A 14,586-nucleotide genomic window follows, 5' to 3' on the forward strand; every position below is an offset into this window, starting at 1 on the left:
AAGAATACCTTGTATATTTAAGTACAACAGTAGGCTATACTACAGTGCATTCACATATGTATTAGTTATCCAAAATATACTAAATATTCTTGTAAAATACCTAATTATAATGTTATTAATGGGTAAATACATGGTTGTATAATCTTAAAGATTAAGGAATTTGTTTCAGAGAGGTTCTGCCTGCCTGGTCTGTATTTTGCATAACTTTATTGTTTTGATTAATCAGTGCAAACTACTGTAACTATCCCTTAAAAGCAGAAGCAGTTACTCCTTGCATTGCTCAATCCACCAGTATATCTCTGAAAGCCCTTTCAGAAGGGTACATTTGCAATGTGTTACACAATCAGACACAAAAAATACGGATTCGGATAAATCATTTAGACGAGCAACATTCACAAAGTTTTATAGTCTACCTGGCTGCAACTGTGAAGGTGAAAGCCAACAGATAAAAGCTGCTCCCTATGCTGTCACACAGCATCACCTTCACTCATCCACTCTGTACATATTCAATTGTTTGTCCCTCTGTACACCTGACTGCACAAAGCCCGCTTCATCTGTCACTGAGTAGCAATCAGGTACCTGTTCACCACTGGTGAAAAGCTGACCAGGCACTGTAACCATGACAGCATAAGAGGACGTCTGCCCCCAGCCTCTGGGACTGGAACAAGTTAATGATATGAGACACAGCGTTTCATCTCAACTGCAAATTCGTGTGGAGAGCAGCTAACCCCCAAAGAGTTTTCCCAAGGACAACCACTGTCATTTTATAAATAGATTTTTTTTAAAAACACATTTTTTTAAAGTTTTTCACTGAGTTTTTAGTTTCACTATGAAAGTTGTATCATAGCCTATTTATCAGTAGTTCATTAAATCAGAGGTGAAGTATCTATAATTGTTGTACCTACTTAAGTACAGTTGTTAACATAGTTGTAGTTCACATTGAGATTTCAGAGGTAGATGTACTTTTTACTCCACAACATTCAGACAGACAGACAGACAGACAGACAGATAGATAGATAGATAGATAGATAGATAGATAGATTCATTTGGTACAATGGTGGTCACAGTGAAACCCACAACCAGTACTTTGAGTTCAGCTCAGTTACCCTCCACTCTTGTAAACAAACAACAGTTGTTTGGACGAACAGAGGGTGGAGCTAGATGTGTGTGAACAATGACTCACTGGACACAAATGTGTTCACAGATAAGCCCTGCAACATATCATGTTTGCCTCACTTTATTTTAATCTAACTGGTGAGAATATCAGCCGTGTGTTAAACTTGGCTTGTTATTTCAGGTCCATTTTAAATATATTTAACGTGTTTTGACTTACAAATATGGTTGTTTATATGAAAAACACATACATTAAATCGACATTTTAAACGCAACACATTTCAGCTGTGTTTGGATCATTATGTTATCGGAACACTTGAGGGGTCGGGGCCGTTGTCAGCGCATGCGCAGTGTGGCGCCACACTGCCCGCGCCGGTGGTGAATGCAACGGGGAGAAATTCAACTGCGTGATCTGGACCAGGCAGGCGGAGGCGGCGGTACCTGCACTTTAAAGGGATTACATTGCACATTTTACACCCACCCGGACAAAGAGTGACTGGAGAACAGGTAGGAAGCCCTTGCAGTGTCTCCCCTTCGCTTCAGAGTTTATACTTACGAATAAAATCGTGAATGAGGCCCGTTTTGGTGGATGCTTCAACAGCGTAGATGGTGTTTGCCGCCGCATGTCGGCTTTTGGAGTTCAAAACAAACGTGACGAAGTAGGGAATAAAATGCCAAATTTGTAACACTTCGTTGTTGTGTTTCTGTTATTACTGGTGCGACTCTTGTTCGCTGTGGGCCTTTTCACTGGGGGCTTTGTTAAATGTCTCCGTGGTGTGTCAGTTTGGGAAGTTTAATGCGCTACATTTCCACGCCGCCGCTCGTTCTCAGCAGGAAAAGTACAGAAAGTAGGCCTAGCGCGAGGCCCCGAGTAGCGCTGTGACTGACAGGTGCAGGGCCAATCAGATGCGAGATACCGCCCATCGCAGAGTCTTACGACCAGTCATATTTCCCCAAAGCGCTGACGTCAACGATGTTTTATTTCGCGCTACGCCCACTGGTTATAAAACAGTGGACAATAAGGTGGCAGTTGTAACGTTAGTAGAGGTGGTCAACAAAAGGATACCTGAAGGGAGACGAGGCAACGTGCACTCGTTGTATGATCTGACCTGAGCGCGTGTTTGGAAAATTAAATATGGGTGTGTGATACTGTTCTCCACCTTTTTATAACAGTAAAAAAAATCAACCTACGATTAAATGTATCATCGCAACATATGTTTCTTTCAACATCGCTATAAACTAATAAGCATAATCCGTTTCCGGATTCAAAATTGTGGCATCCCCAACTCCTGGTTTGCGCCCTGCTGCCTGCGATGCTGTCGTCTGTCTGGCTCTCCGTGCAGGCCATAAAAAAACACCCACTGTGATTTAAAATCTTGCATTTTACTGAATAGAATAATGTTCAATCTCTAATATCCTGCTAGGTATCTGTTTGCAATACGCTAATAATCAGAAGGCTCTCTTCCATTGTCTCCTATTGTGTCTATACGTGGGATCGGCTGATCAGAAAACACGTGGGCCGGGTAGTGTGAAGATATCCGGTTTGTAGGCTGCATTGAAAGCCAGTCACTCCAGACTGCCTCCGCAATGGTGAACCGAGCCAGCTATATCCTGGACAAACAGTAAGACGTTTTGATATATAATGTTAATGGTTTAGTTTTTGATAAATGTCGCCGATATCTCGTTTCATCTGTCCTCGATACGTTCATCTGTGTGCCCGACAAAAGAGGCGCTGCTATCGGGAGAGAACTGAAATTTTCCATGAAAGACATGGAGATTATCCTCCTCCACCAGGCCTTTTAGTGCAGCTAAGGAGCTGGACATCAGCTTCTTAGCTGCACTAAAAATCGGTCGACTATTAGCTTGGTTCGTGATTGCATAAGTGCTTTCCTACTGTACTGGTGGGGGCTTAGGAGAGGAAGTGAAAGCTGTGGACACGATTTCTCAGGCATTCTTGTCCGTTTTCTCATCGTGCCATTTTGATAGATCATGAAATATTAATATGAAATATTTCCCATTTTGATATAGATCCTAATAGGAACCTAATGTGAGGTTATTTTCTCAACTGGTGATCATTGAGCATCTGGTATTAGTTACACATTTCACCACCATTTGAGGGGCATGGCTCACCATGATATGTATGAATGTTCCCTTGCTTTACACTGTGTTGTACTACCATACAGCATGTGTAATCTGTAGCTTGTGTATCTTTTCCCAGCTTGGACTGCATTATTGTTCTGCTGGCATACAGTGGGAGTGGCCTACGAGCCTTTTAACACCAAAATTGCTGCACAGGTACAAAGCTGTGATTTACCATAGTCTTCTGGCAAAATAAGTATTATTGTCTGAGAGAGACAAGGCTGACTGCAAGATTGTAAAGTCCTTGATAGTCAACTATACTGTAGTCATGGCTAGACACAATGTGTGTTTCTCAGTAGTGTACCTAAGGTCACATTGGCGCAGTTTTGATTGGTATCTTTATGGGTTAATGTGTGTGTGTGTGTGTGTGTGTGTGTGTGTACAGGAAGGGAGCCTTGATGTGGGCAGTATGAGTAAGACGCCCCCCGCCAGAAGAGGGATATCATTTGAGGTGGGAGCTCAGCTTGAGGCCAGAGACAGCCTCAAAAACTGGTGAGTCATGGCCTCACTCATTCCTCTCCATCCATGTAACTGTTCACTGGCTTCACTCTTTCTCATATATTCTGGTTTTCTCCTTTGTGGGCCTGGGCTAGCTGTTTTCCATGTCTCTCCAACATTGAAAGATTGATAAAAGAGCTAAGAAAGCCTTTCAGACATGTTAGTGCTCATTTGCCAGTAAACAACAGCTCTTATGCATGTGTGCTCTCAAGCAGCCATTGATCTGGATTGACAATGAAGGGCATTGATTGATTGATTGATTGATTGATATGTGAATGTTTAACAGTATTATAAATTATTTTAATGGTTACAATATACTTAAGATGCATATCAAGTTGTGCTTGTTACACGAGGATGTATGTTCATACATACAAATGTATCAGTTACTAATTGCATTACTTATTACATTACTGCACCCTGACAAGTCCTTTGACAGACATATAAAAATGTAGTTGATATGGGTCATCCTATTCAACATGGGACTAAGGGACAAACCAGTTTGCCTCCAGAAATGTTGGGATACTGGGTGTTGTCTTTAATGTAGTCCTGAATTTGTAATCAATAAAACACATCACCTTAGTCACGTGTTAATGCCCAATGCTGCCCCCAGCACAGCATCCTCCTAAAATGAAGCAGTGTCTCATGATTTATTGTGTTTAATCTTTTCAACATTGATTAATTCCTTCTGACTTGCCACCCTCATTATGTTATAAGTTATGTGTTGGGATAAAGGACAAGGAACTTAAACCCCTCCCTCTCCATAACAAATTGTTGCATTTTTTTTGTCTTGTAGGTATGCTGCCAACATAGAGAAGATTGACTACGAAGGTGAAAAAGTGCTTATCCATTACCGGCAGTGGAGCCACCGTTACGACGAGTGGTTTGACTGGACAAGTCCATACCTGAGACCTGTGGAGAGGGTACAGCTGAGGCGGCAGGGCCTGCAGGACGACGCTCCTGTACCTGTAAGTTACGTACGTTGTTCCTACTCACTTTGACCTGTGTTGCATAGAGCAGCTGAATGTTCGTCCCCATGTCTAGGTTATCTTGTGTTCCTATAACCTTTGTTCTGCTGTGTAGTTCTGCAGAGACGGGTTCCTTATCTGTCTTTCTAGCTAAACATGATACTATGTTGAATTTGCATATGATAAACAAGTACACATTTACATTTGCTTATGAGTAAAATGTGAATTTTGATAAAGATGAAACAACTTATAGATTTTGACAACGTGTCCACAAAGTGTCACTCCTAGATCAAATGTCTCTATCCTTCCTCCAGGGCTTTAATGTGAATGACAAGGTCCTTGCCAGCTGGTCTGACTGCCGTTTCTACCCCGCTAAGGTCATTTCGGTCAATAAAAATGGTGGGTATCAATATTCTTAGGTCATTGTCTTACAATGTTTAAAAGTATGGAACCATAATATTTTGAGTTATGCTTGATTGAGCAATGTGTTATGGTAGATGTAAAAGGTTTCCCTCTGATTATTATAAGTTGTTTGGTTTCAGTACAAGATTATGCCAGATGGAGCAAAGTCTAAAATGTTCAACTGTCACTTTTGTTTTCACAAAGGAAACTGTGGTATTGCATGGCTTTCAATAATAGCAAAATGGCTTTCAGTGTCACTAGCACAGCAAAAAGAAACTACGAAGACAGAGCTGTCTGATGCACAATCACGAAACTGTAAATGGGAATATTTCACGCCAAGAGCAAAAAGAACAGTTGAAGCATATGTATGGTATATGATATGGTTTTCATCAGCTCTCCTTTAATCCCCCTCAGCATCCTACACTGTGAAGTTCTATGATGGTGTTATACAAACAGTGAAGGGAATACACGTGAAGCCTTTTATTAAAGAGGTACATGTCATTTATTGGTCATAAATATCCATAATCAATCTCACTGTCTCTGTATGGATTGTTGTCTGTCATGTATTGATCCCAATTTTCTGTTCTCGTTTCCCTCAACTTCCTCTTTGTCCTGATGATACAGAGAGGTGGTGTTAGTGGAGGGAAGTCTCGGTCCACTGAAAGGAACATGGTTAGGAGGGTCCCGAACCGCAGAGACAGGAGGCCTCAGGAGAACGGAGGTCCCAAGAACAAGCGAGCCAGACGCAGCACCTCCGACCAGGAGGAGGACAGCAACAGTGAGGACGAGGAGCGTGAAGAAACGATGGTTAACGAGAAAAACAAGAAAATAAATGGTGAGGTAGAAGCTGCAGCCACTATCAAACAGGAAGAGGAAATGTCAGAGCAGGCAGACCAGAACAAGCCCAGGGATGCAGAAAAGGGGGCTGGACTCACGAATGGGGTGAAAGTGGAAGAAGACGATGAGCAGAACGAGGAAAGATGCCACGTAAATGGAGACGTAAAGAAGGAAGAGGAGGAACTAGAGCAGAGTGAAACAAAGCCATATACAGAGTCACCTAAGCCATACGCTGAGTTGCCCGCTCAAACGTCAGCCCAGACGGAGCAGGTGTCGGTCACTATGACAACCACAGAATCCAATGGAGATGTGGAGCAGAAGCCAAACGTCCAATCAGAAAGCCCTCAGCCTGCAGCGGATGTGCCACCTCCCCAGCCTGTGAAACGTAAGTGTTAATTGTGCAGAAATGGCATGGGATCTGTAGGATTGTGAAAATGAGAAACTATAGTATAATTAGTAAAAATCACATAGGATCTGGGCATATTTTCCAGACTTATGTTAATAAATGAATGTCTTTTGTGTTTGATAGCGGTAAGGAAGCAGGGCTTCCACAACCCCAACAGATTCAGCAGAGAACCATGTAAGTACTCAAAACTAATAAAATAAATGAATGAATGCACAAATCACTTGCGTTCTTTGATGTGGTTCCTTTTAGATGCATCACTTATTTTCTTCTTTGTTTTAGTGTACCGGGTTATCAAAAACCAACCTCCCCCCGTCCTGTCCATCAACCTCGACCACAACCCATTTAAGTGCAGCGCTCCTGGCTGTACAAAGTCATTCCGTAAGGCCAAGCTGCTGCACTACCATATGAAATATTATCATGGCGAGGAGCAGCCTCTGGAGGGGGAGCGCAGCCCCACCAGGAGTGTCCAGACCAGAGCCTCTGAGAAACAGGTTACTGGCACCGGTTTGGACGGTCCCAAGAGAAGGCGCACTATCTCGGCCTCTATGCGTGAGTTTCTGTCTAGTTTCTTGAACCCTTGATGCTTGAACCAAATGTATGTTATGCAACAACAAAATCAGAAATGCTGAATTATGACACACTTCAATTGCTAATCGCTCACTTATGAAACAAGGCTGCTTCGTAAATGTGGCACATCCAGCCTGGCCTGAACATATTTGCCCTCTGATTTCTCTCAGACTCTGTTGGAGCTGCCGCAGCTCCCCGTGGGGAGGTGAAGACTGCAGGTAGGCGCACATCAGCACCACCTTTAGTCAACACCCAGGGCCATCAGCAGAGGGCACTGCTGAGGGAGAAGAGCAAGGAGAACCAGCTGGACAGGAATGGATGCCAGCAGCAGGACAAGGACCTGGACAAAAGTTGCTTTGACATTGGTCAGTATCATGCAGTAGGATGAGGTTGTTTATCAAGTAGGGAAATTACTGCATTGTTTTACATAGAGCCTTACCTGTTCACTATAAAGTTTCCTTTTGTACAGTACAATTTAGCTAATAGAATAGTTCGCTGTGCACAGACGAAGCTTAACCCATACTACCACTTGATGCTCCCCAGGGTCAGTTAAAGACAAACTGAAAGAGAAACCGAAGCAGAAGGACTTCCTCCGAATTAAACTAAAGAAGAAGAAAAAGAAAAAGAAGGCCAAGTCTGGTAAGAAGGGGTCCCTGTCATTGGACCTCCTCACATATCGGCTGCTCTGCATGCGCACTCACAGTGACATTGTGGAATTGGCTCGCCTGCACACAGCATAAAGCACTCCATTCACTCCTCTTGGTGTGGTGGCTGAGCCTTTGTGTGTGGGAGAAGTGTCACATCTGTCGCTGGCCTCTGCCACTCCATTATGCCAATAATCAGAAAGCTCCAATAATTTTTTTTTTGACATCATAGCTTGTATTTGCTCTTGTGTCCAACAACTCTGACATTACTGGTGTTGAAAAGCCAGATTTTTATTGTGGCACTGAGATTGAGTTATCCAACACAAATCCAACACTGTTCTCTCTATTTCTAGTTGGCATTCACATGTATATGCAGTATGTTTGGCATGAACACAGATGTAAAGGTTACCTTCCACATTGATTATTTCACACAATTTAAAGGTCTGAAACCTGGGCCAGTATGGATTTTATCAAATTGATTGTCCCTGACTGTTCTTGAATCTATTATCTGTTTGTTGTGCCACAGTCTGTCATATCCTGATGGGCGCCTTTTTTAAAAATTTCAAAGTTGACATTTTGTTCTACATCTGCTTCCCCCCTTCCCTGTATTAACAGACTACACAGGTAGTGAGGAGAATATTGACATCTCAGTATTGGGTCTTCAGTCCAAATTGAATTTGCCACTCAAATACCCCCTCTCACACAATCACAAGCCTGAGGCCTACCCCAGCAGGCCCGGATACAGCTACTCAGAGCAGATACATGTGGATGGTGGGTATCTCTGTGACGGTGTGTGTGTGTGTGACGGTGTGTGTGTGTGTGTGTGTGTTTTTAGTTAGTGTGTGTGACTCTACATGGCTTCCCTCCCCTCCATTTTTCTTCTTCCTCTGGATTCAATCCATCATGCTGTTTGTTTTAGTTTTTATCTGCAACACACCTGGTATCTGTGTCCAAATGTTGCTCAAAACGCATCATGACCTGCAGAATTAAACGGCTTGGTTGCTTGAATCCTGAGCTCTTCTTTGCTGCTGCGGCTTGCTTCATCGTCTAATCTAAACACATTCATTAAAAAACAAATTTGTAGCATTATAGAAGATTAATCGAGCTACATTTTAGGAGAAGTAAAATCCTGACAAGTTGTGTCACTTGAATGAAAAACCAAAACTTGTGTTTGTCCCTGTTGTTGTAGATGATGATAGCATCAGTGACTGGTCCACTGACAGCTGCGGGTGGAGCGACGATGAATTTGGGGGAGATTTGGACTTCACCACGCCTCCCCTGAGTGTGGACTCTGGTGCCGTGGACACAAGTGACCAGGAAATAGTGAGATGTATCTGTGAGGTGGAAGAAGAGAATGACTTCATGATTCAGGTGAGCTGGCTGATTTTTGTCGTCACTTATACCTTGTCTATTTTTTAGTCGTTGCAAGCATTTTTTTTAATGTGAGCATACTTGTTCTTCACCTAGTGTGAAGATTGTTTGTGCTGGCAACATGGCACCTGCATGGGCCTGCTAGAAGACAATGTTCCAGACAGATACACCTGCTACATCTGCAGAGACCCACCAGGTGAGGGAAAACACCACCACCTTTAATTTTAAATTGCATACTGTCATTTAGATTTGTTTATGCAAGCACTCTTGTTTAGTTTTATTTTGGTAGAGAAAACGTCACATTTCCTCTTTAATTTGACATATTATAATCTGCCATCTAGTGGACATTAAGAAAACTGACAGTGTACAATTAACAGTGGACAGTGATGATTGTTCTAGAAAAATACATTTTTAGTCTGTTCCTTGTAATCACACTTTTATATTGTGATTCTAAGGTTCAATTCCTATTTTTTCCTTTTTCAAACATTTTTTTAGGTTTTTTTTTTTTTAGAAATAATTGGATGGATTTGATGTGGTTCAGATTTTGTTACAGCTTATCAAAACATCCTGCTACCTGAGAACAGTGTTAACCCCAGGAAACGGTAATCAAGGTCCTGGTGTTGCAAGCACAGCTCAGTAAAATTCGTTGTTATATAAGTACAAATTAATACAGGGCCTTACAAGTTTGGCCACAGTAAATGTCAAAATAAAAGCTGTATGATTGTACAGTAGCTGTTTTGAGCGTTAAAAAAATGTGACTTTTAAGAGACAGAGCTGACACTCTGCCAGAGTGGAAGAGTAAACTGGTATGCATAATCGGAGCAAGATACACACATTGCCTGTAATGCTGAGCACAGACCACATGATTGTAGTCCTGATTTTATTCTCATGGACAGTTTTTCAAGCTCGCTGACAAAAGCCCCTGATCAGAGGAATAGCATTCTTCGCAAATCAGCAATCTATCGCTATGTGTTAACTTTTCAAAAGTGCAATCCGAGAGCTTGCAGATGCCCCAAAGATATCAAACAGGAAAAATATGTATGGGTCGGGCAGCCATGCGAGGAGCTACAGCCAATGAGAGCACACATTCTCTCTTATCATGCATATATTTGTATGGAGGGGGCACAATGATGTAGTTATTATCAGAATACAGTGGCATTCAGATACACAAAAGCTTTTCAGTGTTATAGCCTTGTCCTTGCTGAGCCACAATACGAGCAGGCAACTATATGTTTCCATTGTAAAAATATTTACCTCCAACTCTCACACCCTTATTCTCTTCTTTTCCTTCCTTGTTCTTTCGCTGCAAATCAGTGCACAAACAACTTGGACAGCTCGTTTCTTGTTTTAACTTCCTGTGCGTGTTTAACTAAACCAGTCAGACTCGTCTGGGATTCCCGCTGGTGAAAAATCTTGTAATGTGTGTCCTGTCGTTGAAGGAGAGACTCTCTATCAGCTTTACTCATTGCATTTGATAACATTTCATCACAATTTGTTGTTCACTACCAGGTCAGAGGCAGAGTCTGCGCTACTGGTATGATCGTGAGTGGTTGAGCAACGGTCACATGTATGGCCTCTCCTTCCTGGAAGAGAACTACTCTCACCAAAATGCCAAGAAGATCACCACCACCCACCAGCTGCTGGGAGATGTGCACCACCTGGTAGAGGTCCTCAACGGACTGCAGCTCAAGATGAGCGTCCTTCAGTGAGTCAAAAGCAATTACATGAAGAGCGTTGAGGGTGTTTTCCTCATAGCTTCTGGAGTCAAATTAAATGTGGATTATGACATAAATTATTTTGGTCCAGGGTGATATCAATCAAACCAACACAGATGTGTTTTAATTTTACTTTCCCTCTCTTGTTCTTCAGGAGCAATACTCACCCTGACTTGCAGCTGTGGCGGCAGCCCTGGAAGCATTTGGAGCGGGCCCGGACCTGCTCTGACTCGTGTCGTGGCAGTGATGCAGCTCCGTCCCCTGTGACTCCCGATGAGGACATGAGCCGAGGTGAGATTTTAATGTCCAACGCCCTGGAGAAGCTGAGCCGGGCTGCCACAGCTGCCACCTCCTCTTCGTCTTGCTCTTCCTCCCCCTTCCCATCCTTCCAGGACTCATACATTACCAGTGAACATTGCTATCAGAAACCACGGGCATATTACCCCGCGGTGGAGCAGAGGCTGGTGGTGGAGACCCGACAGGGCTCCGAGCTGGAGGACAGCATGAGGAGCACTGAGGAACTGTTGGAGCGGGAGCAGCGCTACGGAAGCCTGCTGGAGACAGACAAGCCCAAATCAACTGGCACCAGTTACAAGGTGGGGCGTTATTCCACAGCAGACACTGATGTTTAAAGTGAAGCCCCATCTTTATTAATCTGAACCTCCCTACTACTGCTAGTGGCACAGGCAACACATTTATAGGCAGTTTTTTATGCTAATATTCCTTTGGACTTGTCAGCGACTCTCTTTCAAGGTCTACGTGCAGTGTTGATTATAGAGTGGATCAAAGAAGGTTTTAAATTACACAGATAATTTGTGAAGGCAGCGTTACATCGGAGTTATTTAAGTGGTTCAAGGATTTAGCTCAGCGTTTTTGTTTGAGCACGAATCATGATGCAACTATCTATTTTGGTTGTTTATTTCTGGTGTGCATGAATAATGTGTATCGATTTGGCTGAAAGCTTTTATAGAAACTGGTTGTAGTGAAAATCTAGTCTGACGTTTTTACCTGAATATCTCTAGGCTTCGTTTGGTGGCTCTTGGTCCCAGGCTGAGACGAAGGAAGAGGAAGGAAGAGATCCTGCAGACGCTACAGATGACAACAGCATGCAGCATCAGCAGAGGCAGATCAACCTGCTGGATCACATCGATGCAGTTCAGGATGAGGTCTCACACAGGATGGACTTCATTGAGAGGGAGCTGGATGGTAAGACCTGTGGTGGCTTTAGCCAGGTTATTAAGATATTCTTTTCTGCAGGATAGGAAACTTTTAAGATTCTGTGCCAAAATGATCATAAAATCAGATTTTAAAATGGTGAAGATGACGCCTGCTTATATCAGCGGTCAGTTCAGAGATGTTTTGAATTGGGAAAGATCACACAGCATAAACTAGTAGGTACTGCTAATAATTTGACTGTAAAGTCGTGCCATTTAAGGTATCAGACATGTTACCAATGAAGACTGTTAATACCGACTGTTAATTTTACCTGTTTCTTTGCTGGGGAGATATGAAAAATCTAACAAAGTAAAATAACATAAACCATAATACAATAAACACAAATTACAAGTGTCTATTATCTAAGAAGGGAGTGTACAAGTCCATTGTCTTAGGATGAACACATCAATTACTCAGTGTCATAGATAATCCATTTCGTCCATTTACTAGCAAAAGCATTTGCTCTCAATCTGAGCTGAAAAGTCAGATTTTCCATCACACAGATCTCTCTAACAATTTCTAACCACGGCTCAATATTCAGTTGTTTTTACTTGTGATCAATAATATCTTCGTTAGATATCTATTACTATCAGTGACATAATCATTTATACTTCCAAGGTACATAACTTTAAATTCCTTGGGTAATACATATCCCAGAATGTCCTTGATTATAACATGCACGTTGTCCCAAAACGATTATATCTCATGTCGAGTCTTGCTTTGATTTAAATGGTGAATGGAATTCCTACATTAGCCATGGTGGCAGTAATACATGGCTGCAAAGTGAAAAGATATTATTTCTACACTGGTACTGTGAACTTAAAAGGCTTAACAAGCTTTGTTATTCCTGGTTAAAAATACAGAGAGCCTCTATGTGTAATATAAGTGGCACTTGGAGCACTGAATGTAAACACATTTTTGTTTTGATGATGCAAGAAATGATGCAACAGTCCAGAGATTCTCTGGTGGCGTGTGCATGAGAACAGGACAGAGTTTCTGTGGGGTAAAAGAAACCCATCTCTTGTAACCATGTGCTCACCTCTGGTTCTTCCTCTGCTCTTTGTTCTCAGTGCTGGAGAGCTGGCTGGACTACACAGGGGAACTGGAACCCCCTGAACCCCTGGCCCGTCTGCCTCAGCTCAAACACCGCATGAAACGGCTGCTGACACAGCTGGGCAAGGTGCAGCAGATTGCCCTGTACAGTTCCACATGAGGGCGCCAGAGAACAGCAGTGACCACAGTCCACACAGCATGCAGATAAAGTGCAGCGGAGGAAGCTCACTGGTCTCTGGCTGCGAAGATAACGATATTAATGCAAGTGCAAGACTCGGATTGTATAGCACGTTCATGTCTGACCTGACATCTGCTGCTGTTTTTCCTCCTGAAAAGGTTCTGTGCGGTGGAATCCGATGCGACGGCCAGCCATTGTCATATATGAGTATTTATATGAACATTTATGGAAAGTCAGCATCTTAAATCAGGATTAAACACAAAAAGTAACCTCGTAAATGCAGGAGAAAATCCTTAGGACCAGATTACACTTCTATGGTTCCCATGCAACTCTAAACCTTATGAATGCCTTTTGTCTGAGCTACTGCTTAAGGTCGCCCTGTCTCTCAGTACACAGTGCTTTACATGCAGAAGCTTTATATTTCCTATTTCAAATTGCAATCGAGTTCCTGAATCTACATGGCCTCTTTGCAATAGTTTTTTGAACATGATTTCAAATGGTCACTGTTTTTGCGTTTTACCCAAAGCTCAGCTCTGGTCACGTGTCATGCCATACTACATTAAAACTCTCACTGTATAAGCCGTCTCTACAAATAATTTGTTCTTTTTTTGACCTACTCAAGGGTTTGTTTTATACTACACTGTGAAGTTATTTTTGTCTGGAATCAAAGGCAACTTATTTTCAAGTGTGATTTCTTTTTTTGTCTTCAACTGTAATGCTTCTTTCCTAACAGCTTTATCAGTTATTCTTTGTGTTTGTCAGTTGCCCGTTCCCTTACTTCAATTTCCTCTTTGCATTGTTGTTGCTGTAGCACTTGACTTATGATTCACTGAAAACTGTAACGTGGACTTGTCTTTTCTTAACCTAGCATCTTGTGCTTTGTCAGTGACAGATACTACTTAGAAGACCTGTAAATTTCTTTTTTTTTTCTGTTCTGTTTCATCTGTTTATTTACAGTATTTTGGTTTGTAAATATGTTATTCAGAAATGTGCTCTTCTGTAATGAAAAAAATCTCCAAAATCTTATATTGTATGCTACTGTACTGTAAGTGTCTGGCTTAGAAGCAGGGAAATGTCCAAAACAATGCAAACAGATTTGCTGGTACATAAATAAACTCTCATTGTTATTACTCACCATGGACACATTGTTGACTGTTCATCCTATTTACTCAGCTGGCAATAACACTAAGCAGTGAAGTCAAAGGTTGCATCAGTCACAGTTCATGCGCACACATCATTCAGTTTGATGTAACATGTTTTCTTTTGCAGCTGATTTGTGCTCTTACACAATCAGATTGAAGTCAGGGCAGCAAGAGTTTGCCGGTTGAAGGCATGAGCTTGTGACTGAGTCTTTCTCATGGAGGAAACTTTAATAAATGGTTTCCTGCTGGGGTGCCATTGGGCAAGGCATTTGACCTCGGACTATTCAGTGGAGCGTCCCATAACCTGAAAACGGTGCTGGTTGCACTGGACAGCTGTATGT

At 42.3% G+C, this 14,586-nt stretch overlaps 1 protein-coding gene across 6 annotated transcripts; it reads left to right on the forward strand.

Moving 5' to 3' along the window:
* The first annotated feature begins 1,475 nt into the window (after positions 1-1,475).
* On the forward strand, positions 1,476-14,238 carry phf20a (PHD finger protein 20, a). Of its 6 annotated transcripts, XM_084348029.1 has the most exons (19): positions 1,478-1,620; positions 2,621-2,735; positions 3,332-3,408; positions 3,638-3,744; positions 4,544-4,724; positions 5,030-5,114; positions 5,532-5,608; positions 5,742-6,339; positions 6,484-6,534; positions 6,640-6,909; positions 7,098-7,292; positions 7,471-7,566; positions 8,187-8,342; positions 8,761-8,942; positions 9,039-9,138; positions 10,452-10,647; positions 10,812-11,253; positions 11,680-11,863; positions 12,943-14,238. In XM_084348029.1, exons 4-19 carry the CDS (start codon positions 3,662-3,664, stop codon positions 13,083-13,085), a joined length of 3,039 nt encoding a protein of 1,012 aa, XP_084204155.1. In that variant the 5' UTR covers positions 1,478-1,620; positions 2,621-2,735; positions 3,332-3,408; positions 3,638-3,661; the 3' UTR covers positions 13,086-14,238. The 6 variants fall into 6 exon arrangements, with proteins under 6 accessions (XP_084204156.1, XP_084204155.1, XP_084204153.1 ...); XM_084348027.1 differs by lacking the exon at positions 3,332-3,408; XM_084348028.1 differs by lacking the exons at positions 1,478-1,620; positions 3,332-3,408 and adding an exon at positions 2,155-2,252.
* The last annotated feature ends 348 nt before the right edge of the window (positions 14,239-14,586 follow it).

The sequence above is a fragment of the Pagrus pagrus genome (assembly GCF_965226575.1).
Source record: "Pagrus pagrus genome assembly, chromosome: 3".
NCBI classification, from domain to species: domain Eukaryota; kingdom Metazoa; phylum Chordata; class Actinopteri; order Spariformes; family Sparidae; genus Pagrus; species Pagrus pagrus.

Excerpts from the sequence above, each read along its gene's own strand:
- phf20a (XM_084348030.1), top strand. The coding sequence starts at position 3,662 with ATGAGTAAGACGCCCCCCGCCAGAAGAGGGATATCATTTGAGGTGGGA. Across the intron at positions 4,725-5,029 it reads CTCCTGTACCTGTAAGTTAC|GGCTTTAATGTGAATGACAA; the intron begins GTACGTTGTTCC and ends TCCTTCCTCCAG. Across the intron at positions 7,293-7,470 it reads CAAAAGTTGCTTTGACATTG|GGTCAGTTAAAGACAAACTG; the intron begins GTCAGTATCATG and ends GATGCTCCCCAG.